General features: G+C 57.2%; 1 protein-coding gene across 1 annotated transcript; it reads left to right on the plus strand.

Annotated features, from left to right (window-relative positions):
- The first annotated feature begins 798 nt into the window (after positions 1-798).
- Positions 799-7,074, plus strand: LOC133357855 (iroquois-class homeodomain protein IRX-3-like). The gene is made up of 4 exons (XM_061575999.1): positions 799-837; positions 3,795-4,055; positions 4,889-5,690; positions 6,500-7,074. Exons 1-4 carry the CDS (start codon positions 799-801, stop codon positions 6,523-6,525), a joined length of 1,128 nt encoding a protein of 375 aa, XP_061431983.1. The 3' UTR covers positions 6,526-7,074.
- Positions 7,075-18,467: the final 11,393 nt, after the last annotated feature.

The raw sequence follows: 18,467 nt of genomic DNA on the forward strand, positions 1-18,467 counted from the left end.
ACAACTCTGATAATGACAATGATATGCACTGTCCTTGAAGTTGATAGGTCCACACCCGAGACAGCTTTTCTTAGAGCCTAGTCTCACATGGTGTTGGACCAGATGACGCCAAAAGGCGTACAACTCAAAAACAGCGCACTATCAGAAAAGCTGTCTCGGGTGTGGACCAATCAACTTCAAGGACAGTGCATATCATTGCCATTATCAGAGTTGTTTCGTTTTGTTTGCATTTTGACTGCTTGTGTTGTGGTTATTGCAAACATGATGCCTTTTATAAAGGTGTCAGTTTTGTACCAGTTTAAAGGGTAAACACCTATTACTATATTTTGTCACTGGTAAAGGAGATGTCTCATAGTGTAAATGTTGGCATTGTCTTGGAAACTGAATGGCCAATACCAGAGAACATGCTTCTTGGCGGCCTGCTCTCACCAGCGGTGTCGGACCATAGAATGACGCCAAAAGGCGAACAGTGACAAAGACAAGGCGAGTATCAGAGCACTTAGAGCCAGGGTCGAGATGTTACATCTATGGGATGACTTTTTGCAAGTCTCAAAAATGAAGACAAATAAGAAGAGGTTTTACCCTTTGAGGAAATCAAGCTGGTGTTAAGATGTTCAAACACTAAATATAAAACTTTTTTTTGCAAGCAATCAAGCGTGCCTTAACCCCACGTACTGATGGTAAACATGCAGTCTGATAGAAGCCTTTCTCGGGGGGAGGGGGGGACCTTTACCTTTGCTAGGTATGCACGTCAGCGTATGTATGGGGGGGGGGGTGTACGGCAGTGCAGTACAACAGATGTCGCTGTGCCGCCCGCGGGTGTGCGCACCACGTCTGGTGAGCGAGGGGGCGGTGAGCGAGGGGCGGTGAGCGAGGGGCGGTGAGCGAGGGGCGGTGAGCGAGGGGCGGTGAGCGAGGGGGCGGTGAGCGAGGGGCGGTGAGCGAGGGGGCGGTGAGCGAGGGGGCGGTGAGCGAGGGGGCGGCGAGCGAGGGGCGGTGAGCGAGGGGCGGTGAGCGAGGGGCGGTGAGCGAGGGGGCGGTGAGCGAGGGGCGGTGAGCGAGGGGCGGTGAGCGAGGGGCGGTGAGCGAGGGGCGGTGAGCGAGGGGCGGTGAGCGAGGGGGCGGTGAGCGAGGGGCGGTGAGCGAGGGGCGGTGAGCGAGGGGCGGTGAGCGAGGGGCGGTGAGCGAGGGGCGGTGAGCGAGGGGCGGTGAGCGAGGGGCGGTGAGCGAGGGGGCGGTGAGCGAGGGGCGGTGAGCGAGGGGCGGTGAGCGAGGGGCGGTGAGCGAGGGGCGGTGAGCGAGGGGCGGTGAGCGAGGGGCGGTGAGCGAGGGGGCGGTGAGCGAGGGGCGGTGAGCGAGGGGGCGGTGAGCGAGGGGGCGGTGAGCGAGGGGGCGGTGAGCGAGGGGGCGGTGAGCGAGGGGCGGTGAGCGAGGGGCGGTGAGCGAGGGGGCGGTGAGCGAGGGGCGGTGAGTGAGGGGGCGGTGAGCGAGGGGGCGGTGAGCGAGGGGGCGGTGAGCGAGGGGGCGGTGAGCGAGGGGCGGTGAGCGAGGGGCGGTGAGCGAGGGGCGGTGAGCGAGGGGCGGTGAGCGAGGGGCGGTGAGCGAGGGGGCGGTGAGCGAGGGGCGGTGAGCGAGGGGGTGGTGAGCGAGCGGCGGTGAGCGAGGGGCGGTGAGCGAGGGGGCGCTGAGCGAGGGGGCGGTGAGCGAGGGGGCGGTGAGCGAGGGGGCGGTGAGCGAGGGGGCGCTGAGCGAGGGGGCGCTGAGCGAGGGGGCGGTGAATGAGGGGGGCGGTGAGCGAGGGGCGGTGAGCGAGGGGGTGGTGAGCGAGGGGCGGTGAGCGAGGGGGCGGTGAGCGAGGGGGCGGTGAGCGAGGGGCGGTGAGCGAGGGGGCGGTGAGCGAGGGGCGGTGAGCGGCGGTGAGCGAGGGGCGGTGAGCGAGGGGGGGGTGAGCGAGCGGCGGTGAGCGAGGGGCGGTGAGCGAGGGGGCGCTGAGCGAGGGGGCGGTGAATGAGGGGCGGTGAGCGAGGGGGCGGTGAGCGAGGGGGCGCTGAGCGAGGGGGCGCTGAGCGAGGGGGCGCTGAGCGAGGGGGCGCTGAGCGAGGGGCGGTGAGCGAGGGGGCGGTGAGCGAGGGGCGGTGAGCGGCGGTGAGCGAGGGGCGGTGAGCGAGGGGGTGGTGAGCGAGCGGCGGTGAGCGAGGGGCGGTGAGCGAGGGGGCGCTGAGCGAGGGGGCGGTGAGCGAGGGGGCGCTGAGCGAGGGGGCGCTGAGCGAGGGGGCGCTGAGCGAGGGGGCGCTGAGCGAGGGGGCGGTGAATGAGGGGGCGGTGAGCGAGGGGGCGGTGAGCGAGGGGCGGTGAGCGAGGGGGCGGTGAGCGAGGGGGCGGTGAGCGAGGGGGCGGTGAGCGAGGGGGCGGTGAGCGAGGGGCGGTGAGCGAGGGGCGGTGAGCGAGGGGCGGTGAGCGGCGGGGTGGTGAGCGAGGGGCGGTGAGCGAGGGGCGGTGAGCGAGGGGGGCGGTGAATGAGGGGCGGTGAGCGAGGGGGTGGTGAGCGAGGGGGTGGTGAGCGAGGGGGCGGTGAGCGAGGGGCGGTGAGCGGCGGTGAGCGAGGGGGCGGTGAGCGAGGGGGCGGTGAGCGAGGGGGCGGTGAGCGGGGGGCGGTGAGCGAGGGGGCGCTGAGCGAGGGGGCGCTGAATGAGGGGGCGGTGAGCGAGGGGGCGGTGAGCGAGGGGGCGCTGAGCGAGGGGGGCGCTGAGCGAGGGGGCGCTGAGCGAGGGGGCGCTGAGCGAGGGGGCGGTGAATGAGGGGGCGGTGAGCGAGGGGGCGGTGAGCGAGGGGCGGTGAGCGAGGGGGCGGTGAGCGAGGGGGCGGTGAGCGAGGGGGCGGTGAGCGAGGGGCGGTGAGCGAGGGGCGGTGAGCGAGGGGCGGTGAGCGGCGGGGTGGTGAGCGAGGGGCGGTGAGCGAGGGGCGGTGAGCGAGGGGGCGGTGAATGAGGGGCGGTGAGCGAGGGGGTGGTGAGCGAGGGGGTGGTGAGCGAGGGGGCGGTGAGCGAGGGGCGGTGAGCGGCGGTGAGCGAGGGGGGCGGTGAGCGAGGGGGCGGTGAGCGGGGGGCGGTGAGCGAGGGGGCGGTGAGCGAGGGGGCGGTGAGCGAGGGGGCGGTGAGCGAGGGGCGGTGAGCGAGGGGCGGTGAGCGAGGGGGGCGGTGAGCGAGGGGGCGGTGAGCGAGGGGGCGGTGAGCGGGGGGGCGGTGAGCGAGGGGGCGCTGAGCGAGGGGGCGGTGAGCGAGGGGGCGGTGAGCGAGGGGCGGTGAGCGAGGGGGCGGTGAGCGAGGGGGCGGTGAGCGAGGGGGGCGGTGAGCGAGGGGGCGGTGAGCGAGGGGGCGGTGAGCGAGGGGGCGGTGAGCGAGGGGGCGGTGAGCGAGGGGGCGGTGAGCGAGGGGCGGTGAGCGAGGGCGTGAGCGGGGGCGGTGAGCGAGGGGCGTGAGCGAGGGGGCGGTGAGCGAGGGGGCGGTGAGCGAGGGGGCGGTGAGCGAGGGGCGGTGAGCGAGGGGCGGTGAGCGAGGGGGCGGTGAGCGAGGGGGCGGTGAGCGAGGGGGCGGTGAGCGAGGGGGCGGTGAGCGAGGGGGCGGTGAGCGAGGGGGCGGTGAGCGAGTGGCGGTGAGCGAGCGGCTGTGAGCACGCGGTGATTACTGGGTAAGCAACAGAATCCACAGAGTCTTTGACCGCCCCCCACTCTAACCCTCTTGCCCCCCCCCCCCTCTCCCCAGCAGGCCTCGCCGCTGGACGTGAAGGGCGGCCTAGGTCCGGGCCTGGTGTCGTGCGGCCCGGCCGCCCAGCCTGCGGGCCTCTACTGGCCTCTACCCGGGGCCCACGGGGCCCCCGCCGCCGCCGGGCTGCTTCTCGCCGTACGGCCTCGGCGGCGAGCACGGGCGGCCCAAGAACGCGACGCGCGAGAGCACGGCCACGCTGAAGGCCTGGCTGGGCGAGCACCGCAAGAACCCCTACCCCACCAAGGGCGAGAAGATCATGCTGGCCATCGTCACTCGCATGACGCTCACGCAGGTGCGGCGGTGGCGGCGGTGGGTTGGTGGTGGATTGGTGGTGGCGGTGGTGGCTGTGGTGGGTTGGTGGCGGTGGTGGCGGTGGTGGGTTGGTGGTGGTGGTGGGTTGGTGGCGGTGGATTGGTGGTGGGTTGGTGGTGGGTTGGTGGTGGGGCGGTGGTGGTGGTGGTGGTGGGTTGGTGGTGGGTTGGTGGTGGGTTGGTGGTGGTGGTGGGTTGGTGGCGGTGGTGGCGGTGGATTGGTGGTGGCGGTGGTGGGTTGGTGGCGGCGGTGGTGGCGGTGATGGGTTGGTGGTGGTGGTGGTGGTGGCGGCAGTGGTGGTGGTGGTGGCGGTGGTGGTGGTGGCGGTGGTGGCGGTGGTGGTGGTGGTGGCGGCAGTGGTGGTGGCGGTGGTGGTGGCGGTGGTGGCGGTGGCGGTGGTGGCGGTGGTGGTGGCGGCGGTGGTGGCGGTGGTGGCGGTGGTGGTGGCGGCGGTGGTGGCGGTGGTGGCGGTGGTGGGTTGGTGGCGGCGGTGGCGGTGATGGTTTGGTGGCAGCGGTGGTGGTGGCCGTTGTTATGGTAGTGGTGGTGAATGTCTTGGTGGAGGGGGTAATGGCGGTGGTGGTGGCGGTGGAGGCAGTGGTTGTGCCGGTGATGGTGGTGGTGCCGGTGATGGTGGTTGTGGCGGTGATGGTGGTGGTTGTTGTTGTGGTGGTGGTTGTTGTGGTGGTGGCGGTGAATGTCTTGGTGGAGGCGGTGGTGGCGGTGATTGTGGTTGTGGCGGTGATGGTGGTTGTGGCGGTGATGACACCGTCATTGACCCCGAGTACCCCTCCCGCCCACGCTGCCCCGCAGGTCTCCACGTGGTTCGCGAACGCGCGGCGCCGGCTCAAGAAGGAGACGCGCGGCGGCCCCCGCGACACGGACGACCTCGAGACGAGCGCCAGCGACGACGGCTGCAGCGGGGGCCGAGGCGGGGGAGGGGGCGAGGGGGGGGGCGAGGGGGAGGGAGGGGCGGTGGCGGTCGGTGTGGGAGGGCTCCGTGACCCCGAGCGACCCCCGCCCGGGTCGTGGACACGCAGGGACGAGGACGACGACGACGACGACGATGACGACCTGGAGATCGACCTCGAGAACAGCGACGGGGAGCAGCAGCGGCAGCAGCAGCAGCAGGAGGATGATCGGCAGTGCGGCGGCCTGCACGGGCGTCTCCTGGGCGCGGAGAGGCGCCGCGCCAGCAGCAGCAGCAGCGGCAGCGACGACGACAACGAGGGGGAGTCGGAGTGCGGCATGGGGGGTCGGAGGTCGCCTGCGGGGCCCGCATCCCCCGTGCGGGCGGCGGCCCTCGCCGAGAGGAGGGCGGTGGACGAGCGGCACCGGCGGCAGCAGCCGCAGCAGCAGGAGCAGCAGCCGCCAAAACCCAAGATCTGGTCCCTGGCAGAGACGGCGGCCGCCCCGGACGCGCCCAGGGGCGCGCTCGCCCCGCTCCTCGCCCCGCTCCTCGCCCCGCTCGCCTACGCCGCTGCGCGGCCCTCGCGAGGCTTCTCCGCCTGGGAGGCCGCGTCGCCCCGGGGCCCCGGCCTCCTGCAGGGGCCCCTACCCGGCGCGCGGGACGGGCCCCGACTCACGGACTCCACGATTGCGGAGTGCAGGACAGGTGCGTGTGTCACTCTCCTGGCCGTCCGTCCACGTGCGTCTCTTCGTGTGTCTGTCTGTCCACGTGCGTCTCTTCCTGTGTGTCCGTCTGTGCACGTGCGTTTCTTCGTGTCTGTCCGTCTGTCTACGTGCATCTCTTCGTGTCTGTCTGTCCATCCACGTGCGTCTCTTCGTGTCTGTCTGTCCACGTGCATCTCTTCGTGTCTGTCTGTCCGTCCACGTGCGTTTCATCGTGTCTGTCTCCTCATGTGTGTCTGTCCACATGTGTCTCTTCCTGTGTGTCCGTCTGTTCACGTGCGTCTCTTCGTGTCTGTCCGTCTGTCCACGTGCGTCTCTTCGTGCCTCTGTCTGTTTACGTGCATCTCTTCGTGTCTGTCTGTCTGTCCACGTGCGTCTCTTCGCGTGTGTCTGTCTGTCTGTCCACGTGCGTCTCTTCGTGTCTGTCTGTCTGTCTATCTGTCCACGTGCGTCTATTCGCGTGTGTCTGTCTGTCCATCCACGTGCGTCTCTTCGTGCGTCTCTTGGCGTGTGTCTGTCTCTCCATCCACGTGTGTCTCTTCGTGTGTGTCTGTCTGTCCATCCACGTGCGTCTCTTCGTGTGTGTCTGTCTGTCCATCCACGTGCGTCTCTTTGTGTGTCTCTTCGTGTGTGTCTGTCTGTCCATCCACGTACGTCTCTTCGCATGTGTCTGTCTGTCCATCCACGTGCGTCTCTCTTCGTGTCTGTCTGTCCACGTGCATCTCTCTTCGTGTCCGTCTGTCCGTCCACGTGCGTCTCTTCATCCCCCCCCCCCTCCTCTCTCCGTTACAGAATTCCTCCGCGTGGCGACGCCGTAGTTGGCACGGCGCTCTCGCTGGGACGCGGAGCGAGATGCCCCCTCGCGTGCGGCCTCCTGCGGGGACCCCAGGGGGAGGGGCCCCAAAGTTCGGGCGTCCGGGAGGCTCCAGGAGGGTCCGGGGGGCGTCCGGGGGGGTCCGGGGCCCCTAGCAGAACGCTCGAGGACACAGCCTCAGGATTGAGTGCCGCTCCACGTGGGGAGCTGCCCCCCCCAGGACAGGGGTCGAGGGGCACGGATCCCTGCCGAAGGCCCCCCCCCCCCCCCCAGCGAAGGGGGTTCTCACGGGGGTCAAGTGGGGGGGGGGGTTTCACCGCGGGGCAGCGTGGGGGGGGGGTGCCTGGCGGGCCCCGTGGACACGGCGGGACTGTGTGCGCGGGGGTCACGCTGGGACGGGGGCGCCGCCTGCGCCGCGTGTGCCACGTGCCGCGTGCCGCGTGTGCCGCGTGCGCCGCGTGCCGTGTACCAAGTGGGAGCGGCGAGGGCTCCGCGTTGCCGCCTGTGCCGCTCCGTTGTCGATTTTTGGAATAAAACCACTCGTGGCCCACGATGTTCCTCCTGCTGCTCCGTGCCGCCACGCCGGCGATTTCTTTGTCTCCCGCGTGGGCTGCCCCCCCCCCCGACCATGCCCCCCCCCCACCATGCCCCCCCACCCTGCCCCCCCCCTCCACTATGCCCCCCACCATGCCCCCCCAACAGGGTGAGATCGTACGCACGCCACTCGCACAGAAAGGACATCAGAGTCGGGAATCGAACCCAGGGCTGCCCCTCCTTGCTTGGAGGCCACGCGAGTTTAGAAAGACGACGATTTCCATTTGAACATGTCACCCCCCCCCCCCCCCCCACGGTGTGTGTGTGTCTCTCTGACTTGTTATTGTCTCTGTCTCCTCTGTGTCTCCTCTGTGTCTCTTTTGTGTCTCTGTGTCTCCTCTGTGTCTCTGTGTCTCCTCTGTGTGTCCTCTGTGTCTCTGTCTCCTCTGTGTTTCCTCTCTGTCTCCTCTGTGTCTCTGTCTCTCCTCTGTGTCTCCTCTGTGTCTCTGTCTCCTCTGTGTCTCCTCTGTGTCTCCTCTGTGTCTCCTCTGTGTCTCTGTGTCTCCTCTGCGTCTCCTCTGTGTCTCCTCTGTGTCTCCTCTGTGTCTCTGTGTCTCCTCTGCGTCTCCTCTGCGTCTCCTCTGTGTCTCCTCTGCGTCTCCTCTGTGTCTCTGTGTCTCCTCTGTGTCTCCTCTGCGTCTCTTCTGTGTCTCCTCTGTGTCTCCTCTGCGTCTCCTCTGTGTCTCTGTGTCTCCTCTGTGTCTCCTCTGTCTCCTCTGTGTCTCCTCTGTGTCTCAGTGTCTCCTCTGCGTCTCCTCTGTGTCTCTCTGACTTGTTCTTGTCTCTGTCTCCTCTGCGTCTCCTCTGTGTCTCCTCTGTGTCTCTTCTGTGTCTCTGTGTCTCCTCTGTGTCTCTGTGTCTCCTCTGTGTCTCCTCTGTGTCTCTTCTGTGTATCTGTGTCTCCTCTGTGTCTCTGTGTCTCCTCTGCGTCTCCTCTGCGTCTGCTCTGTCTCCTCTGCGTCTCCTCTGAGTCTCCTCTGTGTCTCTGTCTCCTCTGTGTCTCCTCTGTGTCTCTGTGTCTCCTCTGCGTCTCCTCTGCGTCTGCTCTGTCTCCTCTGCGTCTCCTCTGAGTCTCCTCTGTGTCTCTGTCTCCTCTGCGTCTCCTCTGCGTCTCCTCTGTGTCTCTTCTGTGTCTCTGTGTCTCCTCTGTGTCTCTGTCTCCTCTGTGTCTCCTCTGTGTCTCCTCTGTGTCTCTTCTGTGTATCTGTGTCTCCTCTGTGTCTCTGTGTCTCCTCTGCGTCTGATCTGCGTCTGCTCTGTCTCCTCTGCGTCTCCTCTGAGTCTCTGTGTCTCTGACTTTTTCTTGTCTCTGTCTCCTCTGCGTCTCCTCTGTGTCTCCTATGTGTCTCTGTCTCCTCTGTGTCTCCTCTGTGTCTCTGTCTCCTCTGTGTCTCCTCTGTGTCTCTGTCTCTGCTGTTGCCGTGAGTGAGGGGGGGGGGGGGGTCACGATCCATGTTCGGGAAAATTCTGGCGGACGCCCGCGGTTCAGGAAAACAAAATTAATAATTGCCCGGCACATTCGTCGCCTTGCGTTAAATGTATAATTTACCCGGTGATAGTGAATGTTTGAATCCTACATTTTTTTTTTTTACGAGCTAATATTTATCCCTAATCGCGCAGTTAAAGTTTCGGATGGTGCTTTTATGCCCTCGGTTTAGGCGACGTGATTTATTGATTATGATCGTGATCGTAAAACTCGCACGCACGAATAATAAACATTCGACTCCAGTAGTTTTCTTTGTAGCCCCTCCCCCCTCCACCCCCCGCTACTTGCCGGTGGGGAGCGGTGGCGCAGCAGTCAGCGGCACTGAAGCGTCAAACCCGCCGACGACCTGAGTTTGGTGCCGCGGTGGTCAGATGTTAACTACATCGCCTGGTGTACAGCAGGTCTTGGGTTCGATCCCGACCCTGACGCCTGCTGCTGTGTATTTGGAGTTTGCGTGTCTCTCTCTCTCATCATCATCACAGTGGCTAGGAGATGTTAACTACCTCGCCTGGTACACAGGATTTCTTGGGTTCGATCCCGACCCTGACGCCTGCTGCTGTGTAATTGGAGTTTGCGTGTCTCTCTCTCTCATCATCATCACGGTGGCTAGGAGATGTTAACTACCTCGCTTGGTGTGCAGGAGGGCGTGGGTTCTATCCCGACCCTGACGCCTGCTGCTGTATATTTGGAGTTTGCGTGTCTCTCTCTCTCATCATCATCACGGTGGCTAGGAGATGTTAACTACCTCGCCTGGTGTACAGGAGGTCGTGGGTTCGATCCCAACCCTGGTGCCTGCTGCTGTGTATTTGGAGTTTGCGTGTCTCTCTCTCATCATCATCACGGTGCCTCGGAGATGTTAACTGCCTCGCCTGGTGTGCAGGAGGTCGTGGGTTCGATCCCGACCCTGACGCCTGCTGCTGTATATTTGGAGTTTGCGTGTCTCTCTTTATCCCCGTGGTCGCGTGGATTTTTCTCCGGGTCCTCCGGTTTTTCCCCTCCACATTTAAGAGTCAACGTCACCACGACGCGTTCAGAGTATTGGGCTGCTGCTGCTGCACACAGACGATGATGATGACGATGATGATGACGGTGATGATGACGATGATGACGATGATGATGAAGCCACTTTCATCGAGCTGTCATTTGCGAGAGCCTGGGTCGCTTCAGAAATAAACTAGTTACGTAGCTCAAGTGGACCTTACCTGGTGCAATAAAAAATAGTTTAGCAGTTTGGAGGTGAATTCCTCCGGGCCACGGATTTGCTCGCGATATCTGGACCGCCACTAACCACAGCCCCACCGCTCAAGGGCTGCTGTTCGTGTTGCCTGGATACCAAGGGTTAACTCGGTTAGCAGTGGGATAGTGATGGAGGGGTGGGGGTTGTTGGTGGTGGTGATGGTGGGGAGAGTGAGTGGATGGCGGTGGGGGGGGGCGCGGATTAATGATGAGTGGCGATCTCGCGAACGGTTAAAGCTGTGGAGGAGAGAGAGAGGGGACCAAACCCCCCCCCCCCCCATCACGTTCCCCATCACCGAGCGAGCCTCAATCCCTGCATCCTTGATAGTGGCCGCCGCCAGCCCAGTGACTTCGAGTGCTGCTGATGATGACAACGATGATAGCCCCCTCTATCAGAGCCCTGGCAGCAGCAGCGGATTTGGAAGTGCGGCCTCAAGACTGCCTCCTTCCTCCTGCTGCTCCTCGTGTCAAGATCTCCCTCACTCGCTTTCATCCACCGCGCGTTCACCTGCTGGGCCACGCGCTCACCTGTCGTGTGTTCATCTGCCATGCGTTCATCTGCCAGACCATGCGTTCATCTGCCTGGCCATGCGTTCATCTGCCAGACCATGCGTTCATCTGCCTGGCCATGCGTTCATCTGCCTGGCCATGCAAACATCTGCCAGGCCACGCGTTCATCTGCCAGACCATGCGTTCATCTGCCAGACCATGCGTTCATCTGCCTGGCCATGCGTTCATCTGCCTGGCCATGCGTTCATCTGCCTGGCCATGCGTTCATCTGCCTGGCCATGCAAACATCTGCCAGGCCACGCGTTCATCTGCCAGACCATGCGTTCATCTGCCAGACCATGCGTTCATCTGCCTGGCCATGCGTTCATCTGCCTGGCCATGCGTTCATCTGCCTGGCCATGCAAACATCTGCCAGGCCACGCGTTCATCTGCCAGGCCACGCGTTCATCTGCCTGGCCATGCGTTCATCTGCCAGGCCATGCGTTCATCTGCCTGGCCATGCGTTCATCTGCCTGGCCATGCGTTCATCTGCCAGGCCACGCGTTCATCTGCCTGGCCATGCGTTCATCTGCCGTGCGTTCATCTGCCAGGCCATGCGTTCATCTGTCATGCGTTCATCTGCCGGGGCCACAGCTGCTGCTGCTTCTCCGGCAGGTCCTGATCAGGCCCCTGGGGGAGGATGCTGAGAGTTGGGGGGGGGGGGGTGGCGATGAGGAGGGGTGGAGGTTGGTGGGTGGGAGGCAGTCGTTTTATCGGCCCTCAAATCACAGGGCCCTGCCGTCTGTAAGTATTTGACCCGGCTCACCTCGTCCCCAGGTTCTTAATTGCATGGCCGTTTCATCTGCGGCCAGGGTCAGGGTTCAAATGTCAATGTGGGCGAGGCGGCCAGGGCTCTCCACCTCGGTGATGGAAGCTCGCGCTCTCACTCATCGCAAGACGTCCTGGCGGGGCCCATTCCAGGGCCCACCGCTCACCCTCAAGCCACTCACCATCACAGCCCACTCACCATCTCAAGCTACTCACCATCACAGCCCACTCACCATCTCAAGCTACTCACCATCTCAAGCCACTCACCATCTCAAGCCGCTCGCCATCTCAAGCCACTCACCATCACAAGCTACTCACCATATCACGGAGCCACTCACCATCACAGCCCACTCACCATCGCAAGCCACTCACCATCACAAGCTACTCACCATCTCAAGCTACTCACCATCTCAAGCCACTCACCATCACAAGCCGCTCACCATCTCAAGAAGCCACTCACCATCTCCAGGAGCCACTCACTGGGAGGGGGCGAGGGCACCCAGAGACGCTGGCAGCTTGCGCGAGGAGGAGTAGGAGGAGGAGGGGGCTTGACTGGGGCCCTCTGAGAGAGGTGGGGGCGGGTAGTGGGGCGTTGAGGTCACCTCTTGGACCGAGTCCACGAGGCCACTCCAATGTAAACGCTTCGGCGGAGAGAGAGAGAGAGGAGACGGAGAGCGAGGGAGCGAGAGAAAAAACAACAACAAATAAACGACTCCCAAACGCCGCGCGGCTGAACGCGTGGGTCGAGCAGCAATCCGCCTAATGACGGTCACCCCACGGCCACGGCCACCGCCGATCTCTGCGGCTGCTGGGCCCAGAGGGGGGAGGGGAAGGGCGAGGTGGGGGGGGGGCGAATTGGAGGGGGGGGCCCATCAACAACAAATCCGTCGCGTAAATCAGCGACGAGCGGTCGCGAAGAATCAATGCGGAGCGACGCGCAACAGCAGGCGCAGCAGCAGCCGCAGTAGCAGCGACCGCCTCTTAATTAAAGCGAGCGCCTTTAATTGTCCCGGGTGGGCAGACGCGGGGTTGGGACGGGCAGATTTGGCGAGTGCCGTAGGGGGGGTTGGAGGAGGTGAGTGGGAGGGGGCGGTGACGATGGCGAGACCCAGCCCCCCACCCACCCCCCGCGTGGGTAGCGATGGAGGGGGGGCACACGGGAGGGAACCACGTGGTGGTGTAGATGATGGAGCCGAGTGTTCGGATGGAGTTCCTCGAACACACCGCCACCAGCACCTCGTGTGCCCTTGTTAGCTCGGCCTTCACAGATGCTACTCGCTGACATCACTTTGCCCCAGGAGTCTGCGGAAGGCTATACGGGGGATCTTTGTCTTTGTACACGTGGGGGAGCGGTGGTGCAGCGGTTTGCGCTGTGCTGCGCTACGAACCCGGCGGGGCCGAGTTCGATTCATGCCCACGGCCAACATTGGTGACGATTATCTGAGCTGGTCGTGCGCCTCCTGTAGGTCTACTCGGCCTCAAATGAGTGTGTAAACATCGCCACTGGGGAGACAAAGGCGGCCGGGCGTGGTGCTGGCCACCCACCCCCTCGTGTGCCGTGCTGGCCTTCATAGGTGCTCGCTAACAGCACTTGCCCCTACAGTCTGTTACAGGCTACACGGGGGATCTTTGTGTCTACGTGAGGGTCATTCGTGGGTGCTGGATAGGGCTAAACGATTAATCGATTTCAAATCGAAGTGGCAATTTGAAACAATGCGATTATCAAATCACAAAGGCTGCGATTTTTTGCGATTTGAAAAGTCCTATTACTTTATTATTGGAATTGTTTAATTTTGTTTTATTATTATAAATTTATTTATTTAACCTAACAATTGTTCTATGTTTAATTGTTCTATTTCAATTAAAACATTTTAATAAATACATGCTGGAAGCAATTCATATATTTTAAGTTCTCACCCTTGCATTAGAATATTTAGAGCATCTTCTTGGTTCTTTCGGTAAAGTCGCGTAGAATGGAAATAATAAAATAATAAAATCAAAACATAATAAAATAATTCTCACGACGTTTCGGCCACAACGCAAGCAGCCGTCCTCAGGTTGAGGAACAGGGCTGTCGGGAAGACTGTCTTTGTGTTGTGGCCGAAACGTCGTGAGAATTACTTTATTATGTTTCATTATCATTATTTTATTATTTCCCTGCTACGTGACTTTACCGAAAGAACCAAGAAGATGAATCCCTGCAGTCACGAAAGCTTTAAATCGAAATATTTCGAGCAGTTCATATTTTGATGGTATCATGTGCTAATGCTCCTTCACATGTTTTCAATCTATTACACAGTGAATATTGAACTGAAGCTTGACAAATGTAATCGCAAATCAAATCGCAATATCTGTCAGAAAAAAATATCGCAATTAGATGTTTTCTCCAAATCGTTCAGCCCGAGTGCTGGAGCCACAGCGGCTCGAGACGGAGGATGTGGGGGTCTCCGCTAACTCCTCTATCTCTCCTCGCCCCCCTGGGAGTTCGGGTGACACTTTCGGGGAGATACAAAGCGCAATGTGCGGACATCGAGGCTTCAATCCTCAGCGCCGCACACCACATCCAGAATCAGAATTCGTATTAATAACTGGGGAATTCCGATGGGTACAGAAACAAAAAACACGATAGCAGTGCAAAGTATAGGAAAGGTAAACAAATGTGCTTTAAAAATATATATATACAAATAAAACTAAACAGTGAACCACGTCTGGCTTAAATTTCGATTTGAAGCTTTCGTGACTGCAGGGATTCATCTTCTTGGTTCTTTCGGTAAAGTCACGTAGAAGGAGAATAATAAAATAATAATAAATAAAACATAATTAAAAAATTCTCACGACGTTTCGGCCATTCAGACTCTGCCGTCTCGACAGGCCTGTTCTTCACCTGAAGACGGCTGCTTGCGTTGTGGCCGAAACGTCCTGAGAATTATTTTATTATGTTTTATTATTTATTATTTTATTATTCTCCTTCTACGTGACTTTACCGAAAGAACCAAGAAGATGCTTTCAAGCTATCAATTCCGGTTCAGTGGTTCTGCACTTGCTCTATTACTATAGTACTATACCGCCTTCGACTTTCAACGAACAACCGGATGTTTAAGCTTAGTGATTCGTGGTATTATCTGGCTGTATAACAAATAAAAAAACACAGTTACTTTACGATGCGAGTTAAAAAATTGTGTTTTCATATTTACGTGGTTTTATTTTTCGTAATTTAGGGCCCCTTTAGAACATTTGCTACAGGCCTCGCACTAGCTCAACCCGGCACTGCCCTCACCCTCCACGGTACAGAGAGGGGGTGCTGGTGGTGGTGAGGGTCTCCCCAATCTTCCTGTTTTGCCACTGAGCGTCCTCAAGGACTGCGCCGTCAATCACCGGGGGGAGGAGGGGAGGGCTGGGGGAAGCATTCCCGAGATGATAACGCGCGCGTGTGCGTGTGGGGGACAGGACCCGGGGCGGGGGGGGGGGGCTTTTAGGGGCTAAATATACAGAGGGGGGTGGGAGGGGGGGGCAGCCGGTGACCCCGTGACCCGGAGAGACACGTGTCCTTCAAGGAGACACGGCAGCGTGGAGACGCGAGTGACATCGTCCTCACACAACAACAAACAACAACAAACAACAATGGTAGAAGCCCTCTTAACGACTAATCGTTTAAAGATGAGCCTCCATAGAGCCCAGTGTGTCGTGTATTGTAGTGTAGAGTGGTGTAGAGTAGTGTATTGTATAGTAGTGTAGTGCATAGCGTAGTGTATAGTAGTGTAGTGTATAATAGTGTAGAGTGGTGTAGTGTAGAGTAATGTATTGTATAATAGTGTAGTGTATAGCGTAGTGTAAAGTAGTGTAGTGTATAATAGTGTAGTGTATAGTGGTGTAGTGTATAGTGTAGTGTATTATAGTGTAGTGTATAATAGTGTAGTGTATAGCGTAGTGTATAGTAGTGTAGTGTATAGTAGTGTAGTGTATAGTAGTGTAGTGTATAATAGTGTAGTGTATAGCGTAGTGTATAGTAGTGTATAATAGTGTAGTGTATAGTGGTGTAGTGTATAGTGTAGTGTATAGTAGTGTAGTGTATAGTGTAGTGTCTAGTGGTGCAGTGTATAGTAGTGTATAGTATGTAGTGTATAGTAGTGTAGTGTATAATAGTGTAGTGTGTAGTAGTATATGTAGTGTATAGTGGTATAGTGTAGAGTAGTGTAGTGTATAGTAGTGTAGTGTATAGTAATGTAGTGTATAGTGTAGTGTATAATAGTGTAGTGTATAGTGTAGTGTATAATAGTGTAGTGTATAGTGTAGTGTATAATAGTGTAGTGTATAGTGCAGTGTATAGTGTAGTGTATAGTGTAGTGTATAGTAGTGTAGTGTATAGTAGTGTAGCGTATAATAGTGTAGTGTATAGTGTATAGTAGTGTAGTGTATAGTGTAGTGTATAAAAGTGTAGTGTATAATAGTGTAGTGTATAGTGTAGTGTATAATAGTGTAGTGTATAGTGTAGTGTATAATAGTGTAGTGTATAGTGCAGTGTATAGTGTAGTGTATAGTGTAGTGTATAGTAGTGTAGTGTATAGTAGTGTAGCGTATAATAGTGTAGTGTATAGTGTAGTGTATAGTAGTGTAGTGTATAGTGTAGTGTATAGTGTAGTGTATAATAGTGTAGTGTATAGTGTAGTGTATAAAAGTGTAGTGTATAATAGTGTAGTGTATAGTGTAGTGTATAAAAGTGTAGTGTATAATAGTGTAGTGTATAGTGTAGTGTATAGTGTAGTGTATAGTGTAGTGTATAGTAGTGTATACTAGTGTAGTGTATACTAGTGTAGTGTATAGTGTAGTGTATAGTGTAGTGTATACTAGTGTAGTGTATAGTGTAGTGTATAGTGTAGTGTATAATAGTGTAGTGTATAGTGTAGTGTATAATAGTGTAGTGTGTAGTGTAGTGTATAGTAGTGTAGTGTATAGTGTAGTGTATAGTAGTGTAGTGTATACTAGTGTAGTGTATACTAGTGTAGTGTATAGTGTAGTGTATAGTGTAGTGTATAGTGTAGTGTATAGTGTAGAGTATAGTGTAGTGTATAGTGTAGTGTATAGTGTAGTGTATAGTGTAGTGTAGTAGTGTATAGTGTAGTGTATAGTGTAGTGTGTAGTGTATAGTGTAGTGTAGTAGTGTATAGTGTAGTGTATAGTGTAGTGTATAGTGTAGTGTAGTAGTGTATAGTGTAGTGTATAGTGTAAGTGTATAGTAGTGTAGTGTATAGTAGTGTATTGTATAGTAGTGTAGAGTCCAATGTGTTCGCTTAGCGACCATTCCCGTGTTAACGACGGGCTGTTGTAGAAACAGTAAATATGAATTAATGTTCTTTGGGTCTTTGAATAAAGCCACAATTCATGCCTTAACTATGTTTATTTTACGTTTTAAAATTACGTTTTTGTTGGGTGAAAAAGAGGTAACTTTCGATGCTATCAAAACGAGTTAAGCCTTTGACGTGTATTTCCTATACTCGCTTAATGACCAAATCACTTAACGATCGGTTTTGTGGAACCAATCACTGTCGTTAAGAGGGGTTCTACTGTAAACAGTGGTTTTATTTCACCAGGTAAGGCCCAGTGATCTGCATATCTCTCTTTTTTTTCTGAAGTGACCTTTCCATCACAAATGAGAGCTCAGCATAATGACCTGTCATCACGTGGAAATTTATAGCAGCCCAAATACTCTGAACGCGTGGTGACGTTGATTCTAAATGTGGAGGGGGGGGGACCGAAGGACCCCGGAGAAAAATCCACGCGACCACGGAGAGAGAAAAACGCAAACTCCAAATACACAGCAGGCGTCAGGGTCGGGATCGAACCCATGACCTTCTGTACACCAGGCGAGGTAGTTAACATCTCCTAGCCACCGTGATGATGATGAGAGAGAGAGACACGCAAACTCCAAATATACAGCAGCAGGCGTCAGGGTCGGGATCAAACCCATGACCTTCTGTACACCAGGCGAGGTAGTTAACATCTCCTAGCCACCGTGATGATGATGAGAGAGAGAGACACGCAAACTCCAAATATACAGCAGCAGGCGTCAGGGTCGGGATCAAACCCATGACCTTCTGTACACCAGGCGAGGTAGTTAACATCTCCTAGCCACCGTGATGATGATGAGAGAGAGAGACACGCAAACTCCAAATATACAGCAGCAGGCATCAGGCACGGGATCGAACCAACGACCTCCTGAACACCAGGCGAGGTAGTTAACATCTCACCAATATAGGAGTTATGGATCAGGAATCGAGAGAATTAATAGCCATTCCGAATCCACTAATTGCAATTCCGAACCCATGGTCGACCCCATGCTCAACCCCGTAACGGCTCGCATCCCGGGCGCAACCCCCTCGACGCTTTTCATTGGTCAGTCATTGCGTTGCAATCGCTTCCCATTGGCTAGATTAGGCGCATGCATTCTGTCCTCCCCAAACACCCCGTTGCACGTGATAAGCCACTTCGTCGAACTCTAATTTGTGATCATTGAACCCACGACCTCCTGTATTCTATAATATAATTTGTGATAGCTTTGTCGCTTCTGAAAATTAGCTATATAGCTCAATTGGCCTGGTGAATTAATTGTTTATAGAAAAATCAACCAGATAGGGTGTTGACTGTTATGTTAGCCGACTCTCTGTGTTGTATTGCATTATATTTCTAAGTTTACTAGGTTTGTTTTCTCTTTCATTTTGTACCTGATGATGATTGCTTGTGTCGCAATCGAAACGTCGTATGATATTATTTAATTATTATTTTCTTTCTACGTGACTTTACCGAAAGAACCAAGAAGATGAATCCCTGCAGTCACGAAAGCTTTCAATCGAAATTTAACTCGCCTGGTGTTCAGGAGGTCGTGGGTTCGATCCCGACCCTGACGCCTGCTGTATATTTGGAGTTTGCGTCTCTCTCTCTCTCATCATCATCACGGTGGCTAGGAGATGTTAACTACCTCGCCTGGTGTACAGGAGGTCGTGGGTTCGATCCCGACCCTGACGCCTGCTGTATATTTGGAGTTTGCGTGTCTCTCTCTCTCATCATCATCACGGTGGCTAGGAGATGTTAACTACCTCGCCTGGTGTACAGAAGGTCGTGGGTTCGATCCCGACCCTGACGCCTGCTGTATATTTGGAGTTTGCGTCTCTCTCTCTCTCATCATCATCACGGTGGCTAGGAGATGTTAACTACCTCGCCTGGTGTACAGGAGGTCGTGGGTTCGATCCCGACCCTGACGCCTGCTGTGTATTTGGAGTTTGCGTGTCTCTCTCTCTCATCATCATCACGGTGGCTAG

This window comes from Lethenteron reissneri, chromosome 60 (assembly GCF_015708825.2).
Source record: "Lethenteron reissneri isolate LAM-NWPU_2019-01 chromosome 60, ASM1570882v1, whole genome shotgun sequence".
Classification (NCBI taxonomy): Eukaryota; Metazoa; Chordata; class Hyperoartia; order Petromyzontiformes; family Petromyzontidae; genus Lethenteron; species Lethenteron reissneri.

What these genes read in the sequence shown, in the direction of transcription:
- LOC133357855 (XM_061575999.1), top strand. Translation starts at nt 799, where the DNA reads ATGTCGCTGTGCCGCCCGCGGGTGTGCGCACCACGTCTG. An exon ending in GGGTGTGCGCACCACGTCTG is followed by an intron (nt 838 to 3,794) that starts GTGAGCGAGGGG and finishes AGGGCGGCCTAG; the next exon opens with GTCCGGGCCTGGTGTCGTGC. An exon ending in CTCGCATGACGCTCACGCAG is followed by an intron (nt 4,056 to 4,888) that starts GTGCGGCGGTGG and finishes GCTGCCCCGCAG; the next exon opens with GTCTCCACGTGGTTCGCGAA.